This window comes from Pundamilia nyererei, unplaced genomic scaffold (assembly GCF_000239375.1).
Source record: "Pundamilia nyererei isolate P.nyererei 1_Seehausen unplaced genomic scaffold, PunNye1.0 scaffold00256, whole genome shotgun sequence".
NCBI lineage: Eukaryota > Metazoa > Chordata > Actinopteri > Cichliformes > Cichlidae > Pundamilia > Pundamilia nyererei.
In genome coordinates this window covers 588,315-594,775 of record NW_005187657.1, presented here as the reverse complement: position 1 = coordinate 594,775, position 6,461 = coordinate 588,315, and the positions used below count along the sequence as shown (strand labels likewise).

Sequence of the window (6,461 nt, the reverse complement as noted above, 5' to 3'; positions counted from 1 at the left end):
TGCTCATAGGGGGTCATATGATTGTTGGGCTTTTCTCTGTATCTATGAAGTGCCTTGAGGCGACTTATGTTGTGATTTGGCGCTATATAAATAAAATTGAATTGAATTGAATTGAATTAAAGATATGCACATCTTACCAGACATTCAGTCTTTTACCAAACACCTTAATGCTGTTGAGGTGTGTGATGGCCCTGTCCACAGCATACTCATCTCCCATCTCAACCAACGCTGTGCCAGGAACACTCTTCATAAACTTAACCTATAACAAGCACATAGATAACAGCTGTTCTAAAGAGGTACCATACATTGTGAAAGCAGTGTACATGTTTTACTGATGTAAACATTCCTTCATGTTAACCATTAGAAGACACAGTGTACATTAGAGGACATTTGGAAGGCTATCTAAAGTCAGGATATTTTACACTTGTGCTTTTTTGTGACATCAGGTAGTAATTTGCACAATCCACATTGGAGAATATAGGTATTCTGACTGTGTCATGAAATCAACATACTCTATGAGAACACTGAATGGGTTTGATGTTTGGGGAAGTTCTCTAAGTGTTACAGGAGCAGCAGAATCTATTCGTTATTTTGTTATAAGGTAGCGATGAGCAGATATGGAAATATTATTAACCCTCTCAAGGCAGGCGTTGCCGATTTGCAACAGTTAAAAACTAACAACCTGATTACCCCACATACATATTTTATGAGTTTTTTTAGAAGTACCACTGCAGGACTTGGTTGTGCATTAGGAACAAAAAGTTTAATTTGAGCCTGAGAGGGTTAAAGTGCTGGGAGTAATTTATGGCATACCGAAAGTGAACAGGAGGAGGCAGATAATTAAACCCTAAAGTTAAAATTTCAATTGTATGAGAAAACAATGTAAACAATCTCTGATATCACATTAAAAAAGGAGAATCAGACCTATGTTTGGTTTGCAGGGGTACATCACATGTCCTGACATTAAACAGAATTCAATGACACACAAGCACATGAGTGACAACAAGAAAACGGATAGTACATTTCTAAATAATGCAGTAGGTGTTGATGTACAGAGGTCTAATCCCATTCAATATACTGTCATTTACTTGTGAGTAGGACTGAAGGGCCAGGATATGATAGACACACACACAAGTTTGCTTCCACTGGAATCTTTTTATTGTTTTTACTAGCTTTTACCAGCACAATTTCTACAACCTAATTATTAATTAATTGTTAATAAAATTAACAGCTGTTGCCGTGTTTCTACAAAAACACGCCAAAGACACATGAAGAATACACAAACAAACACTTACCTTCTCAATGTTGCCGTAGAGGCAGAAGAGGTTGAAGATGCGGGTGCAGTTCATCTTGGATGGATGGAGGCCACTTACCATGGCAACAGAACTGGGGGCATGGCCAGAGTATGACGAGGATGACTGCGGCAGTGGATAAGACACCATGTCTGGAACGTCCAATGAAGTGAGCTTGTACCTGCTGTTGCCGGGCAGTGGCAGCAGGGGACATGGTGGACCTGGGAAGGCACACATCAAAACAGTCGCTGTCTTGCAAGAACAATGAAAGGCTGTCTGCACCAATCCAATTCTGAACCACTTCATGCGCCACAGGTGAATAAGTGAGCGCACACTCACAACCAACATGTCATTGGCATGGAAGCTCTTTACTGTGAGTGATGAATCAAAGTACGCCAAAGTAAACTGTGGGGTGACCACCACAACGACAAATGTATCAACAAAACTAATCAGACACTTAAATCACCCCCAACCAAGCAGCAACATAGGAAGACAACTGAAAATGAGAAAAGGATTGATGCCCTGTTATGACTTTGGATGACGTGCCCTAGTTTTGAGATGTGTCATCATCTCTGGATCAGTGTTGGCTTAGGCTAGTGATGGTGATGTGGGAATGTCAGCCTGCTACATCAGATACAGGTATGCCTCTACAAGTGTGCACCCTCTGTTTGGCTGCCTTTTCCTTAGCTGTAGCCTGGATCTGTTAGGATGCCTGGGTCGTTGACCCAGAGTTTTGAGTTTATTATGTTACTTATCATTTCTAGTCTTTGGTTTCTTTGTTGGAGTTCTGTCTTATGGTTTATGTCTCTGTGTTCTCTAGTTGCTGTCTCTCTGTGTCCAGTCAAGAGTCTGTGTCTATAGTTCAGTCTGTGTTATGTTTCCTGTTTTACTTTGAAAATCCGTGTCTCATGTAAATGTGTCTGGTTTTGCTTCCTTTGTCTCGTTAGGCCTGATTTGCCCCAGCTGTGTTTCCCTCCTGTTGTCCATTCCCTGATTGCTCTGTGTGTATTTAAGCCCTGTGTTTCAGTTTGTCATTGTCGTGATCTACTGTTATCTTGCTGTGTGGTTTGTCTGTGTAAGTGCATTTTGTTTTCTTAGTTTTTGTTACCCTTTTGAGTTCAGCATTAAAGCTGTTTTGAGTTACTTTCTGTCTCCGGAGTCTGCACTTTGGGTCCTTCTCCTGCCTGCACACAGCCATTTCATAACAGGATCTTGTTATAAAAGCAGTGAATGTATAACAAGATCCAACATCTGCAGATGAAAGTTTCGGCCTGTCTCAGCAATGCAAAACCTCCAGCTTCCAACATCAGCATAAAGAAGAGGAAGCCACTCTCATTGCTTAGTAATGACAACAACATTGTCACCCTTCAGACAGACATGTGTAGGTGCAAGGAAAGACTATCATGAGAAGATTTTGTCACTGCTCAGTGACAAAAATACTTATGAGCCCAGGTCTCAGAAGAGGGTGATTGATTGTCTGAACCAGGAAGAACAGGGCGATGCTATTGACTGGACCTCATACCAAATGCTTTATCCTGGGGATGCTACACCAAGGCTGTATGGTTTACTGAAGACATAAACATCGTGCACCTTTAAGACCAATTGTCTGTATGATCAACTCTGTCCTCCATTGGAGGTAGTTCATAAGAGATTACAAGATGACCCTGACCTCAGCAAGAGGATCACTTTCAGCACCAACTACTGTAAGTACTACACCCAGAAACATGGGTGTGCCATGGGTTCCCAAGTTTCACCAATTGTGGCCAACTTATACATGGAAAAAGTCCAAAAGAAGCTTTTGTATCCTACCCTGGAACACCACAAAGTCACTGATTTTCAGCTATGTGGATGACACCTGGGTGAAAATCAAATCTCAGGACGTTCCACATTTAACGGATTACATTAACTCGGTGGACCAACAAATCAACTTCGCCAGGGAGGATATGAAAAGTGGGAGGCTAGCCTTCTTAGACTGCGAGATTTCCATCAGTAATGGGGGACATCTAAAAGCTGACGTGTACCGTAAACCTGCACATACGGATCAGTATCTAAGGTTTGACTCTCATCATCCACTGGAGCACAAACTGGGTGTCATCAGGACGAGCGAACACCATTCCCACTGACACAGCGGCCAGGGAGGCAGAAGAACATCACATCAAGAAGGCCCAGAGGATGTGGTTATCCCAGCTGGACTTTTGTCAAAGCGGGGAAAACTCCTAAAGAAAGCTCCAGGCGATCCAGGAGAGAAGGACAACCGCTGCCTAAGCGAAAACCTTTAGTAATCTCGTTTGTCAGAAGTATCGGAACAGCTGAGGTGCATGTTCTCTAAACACTGTATCTCTGTGGCTTTCAAAGGATACATCTTTCACCATCTTACAATGCTGTGATTGCAGCCATTCCCTAACTCTCTGTGAATGGTACTCATGGCCATTGATCATGCCCATTTTGCCAATGACAATTTACAAAATAATAACCATGAAACTGACCTTACGGCCTATTGTTAGTCGGTGGTGCTAGTGTCTGTCATTATGCAAATGTACCGTTGGGGAAACCTGCAGTCAGCTGAGACTGAAGAAGTCACTTGAACTTTCTCCCACTGAAAACGCTACATAGAGATGAAGAGAATAGACTTTTGGGGATTTCCTTACCTGGATGACTGAGCATGCATCAAGATATTTACTTGGACATTTTCCTACTAACTGCTCTACTGTAGTTCTGGCAGCACTAAGTGCTTGGAGGGACTTCTTGTTTGGAGAGCGCTCATATTTAGCTATTGGAGCTCAGTTTACTTAGAAAACAAGAGTAATTGTGCTGGACCTGGCTTCAAACCAATCACTGTTCTTAGAGGTCTTCGTCCCAAAGGTAGCAAAGGCTATTCTGTTTTCTGAGTTGTGCTGTTGGGCTACAGACAGAGCTTTTGTAAGTTTGGGGGGATCTTGGCAAATTCATCTACTACTACTGCATCTGGGAATCAATGCAACCTCAACTTGCAACACACTGGTAAGTGGTCAGTGGCCAGCTATGTTCTTTGTCCTTGAAAGTATCTGAATTAGCTAGGCGCATTTCGTCCACCTGTCCACCTGTACATGAAACCACTGACTGGCAACTGAGTATATCATTCCAATGACAAAAAAAGTTATAAAGTTAGACATATTTAATCTTTCTCAAAATATTTCTCCAGGTAGTCTATTGTTAAATTGCAGCAAAGAATAAAAACACAGAGAAGAAACTGTACTGAAAACATCTCGGCTTGATTTGAAATAAATTTTGTTTGTGTGCTCTACAGAGTGCTTTTTAAAATTTGTTGATTTTGTTGATCTTTACTTCTGAGAAGTAAAGATGGGAGAGGGTCCTAACCCAAACCCAGTCATGTTGCTGACCTGTTATAAGTGAACCTAATTGGTTGCAAAATATTCCTCCAGCTGTTTCCTTTTAGCATTTTATTGCTCCATCCCAAATTTTTTTCATATGTTGCTACTATGAAATTTAAAATGCAGTAACATTTCTCTTAAAATGGTAAATTTTCTCATTTTAAACATTAGACATGCTTTTTATGTGTAACTGTGAAGATGCAAGGAGCAGAGACAATAATTCAATTTATTTCCATTCAAATTTATTTATATAGCGCCAAATCACAACAACAGTCGCCTCAAGGCGCTTTATATTGTACAGTAGACCCCATAATAATAGATACAGAGAAAAGCCCAACAATCATATGATCCCCTGTGAGCAAGCACTTTGGCGACAGTGGGAAGGAAAAACTCCCTTTTAACAGGAAGAAACCTCCAGCAGAACCAGGCTCAGGGAGGGGCGGGGCCATCTGCTGCGACCGGTTGGGGTGAGAGAAGGAAGACAGGATAAAGACAAGTAAGTTTAAGTATCATGTAGAATACATGTACTGGTGTTACGTATTTAAAATACAAAATATGAGTAACTGTATTCCGTTACAGTTATCGTTTAAAAAGGTGATAATTAGAATACAGTTACTTTGTTGAAATAAATGGATTACACAGCGGTCTTTTCCTGTTTCATATGCTAGGCTATCCCCTCAATATCCCCTTTCTATTTTTGGTAATTCCATGCATTGCCGGAAACCCAAACAAAACACGAAATAAGAGTCTCTAATGTAAGCATCCTGTTAATGTTGGTGGCGTCAGTTACACAATGGACCCAGAGCCAGCGCAACGTGCCAGCAGTGCACAGGCAGGAATGCATTTCTAACTTGGAAATTCCAACACCACTTCACATTTAAAGAAGAAAGGGATGAAGGGCGAAATCTGACCGTGCGAACTCTCTTTGCCAGCAACCAAGCTGCTCTCAGCGTCAAAAGACTCCAACCTAAAGAAACATCTGGAATTTCTTTTTTAAAAACTACGTTAGCCTACTGCAACTAACTTGTTTTAGTTGTGATAGCTGCCTGGGTTATGTACCACTTAAGTATCTTTGATGTACTATTGCTGTGTGATTTATTACTATTACTGAAGGCTACTCACCACTGAGCTAACATTGTTAGCTGCCGTTAGCTTAGGTCTACCTAGAAAAGAGCTGAGGAGAGCCATGGATGGGCGTCACCTAGCAGCCACTGTGCAGAAGCCAGAGAGGGCTGTAGCGACGAGCCTGCAGGCTCCACCGAGTCTCGGGCCCAGAAACCCAAAGGCCATTCACACCCCAGACGGGGCCCGACAGACCATGGAGTCTGGGAGTGAGCCACTACATACCTCAGCACCCAGTCCTGGACACCAAGAACCAGCCACCAGCGGGTGGGGGCACCAGCCACTGAAAGGGAGTGTGGTGAGGGGAAATATGTTCTGAGAGAGGTGGAGTCTAAGACCCAACCTGACATATAGACACAAACATGCATTCCCACCCTCATCCAACAGAGAGACACACAGAACTGTATGTAGTACACATGCTCACACTCCTCATACAAACACTATACTCCCGGGTCCAGGCACCAGCATCCCCGGAGTGGCAATCCACCCCCAGACCCAGAAGATGGTGAAGAAAACTGAAGGCTCTGCTTCCATTCTACAGGGTGAGCCATTTATATGGATACACCGTAATAACATAGGAATGGTTGGTGATATTAAAGTCCTGTTTGTGGCACATTAGTATATGTGAGGGGGCAAACTCCTCAAGATGGGTGGTGACCATGGTGGCCATTTAGAA

General features: G+C 42.5%; 1 protein-coding gene across 1 annotated transcript in view; it reads right to left on the bottom strand.

Annotated features, from left to right (window-relative positions):
- Positions 1-133: 133 nt before the first annotated feature.
- LOC102204833 (heterogeneous nuclear ribonucleoprotein L-like) overlaps positions 134-6,461 on the bottom strand; it is a 24,857-nt gene continuing 18,529 nt past the window's right edge. Inside the window, exons 7-8 of the mRNA XM_013915084.1 lie at positions 1,296-1,513; positions 134-259 (exon numbers count right to left, since the gene is read on the bottom strand). Coding sequence (XP_013770538.1) covers positions 134-259; positions 1,296-1,513 — 344 coding nt within the window. The remainder of the gene's footprint in view (positions 260-1,295; positions 1,514-6,461) is intronic.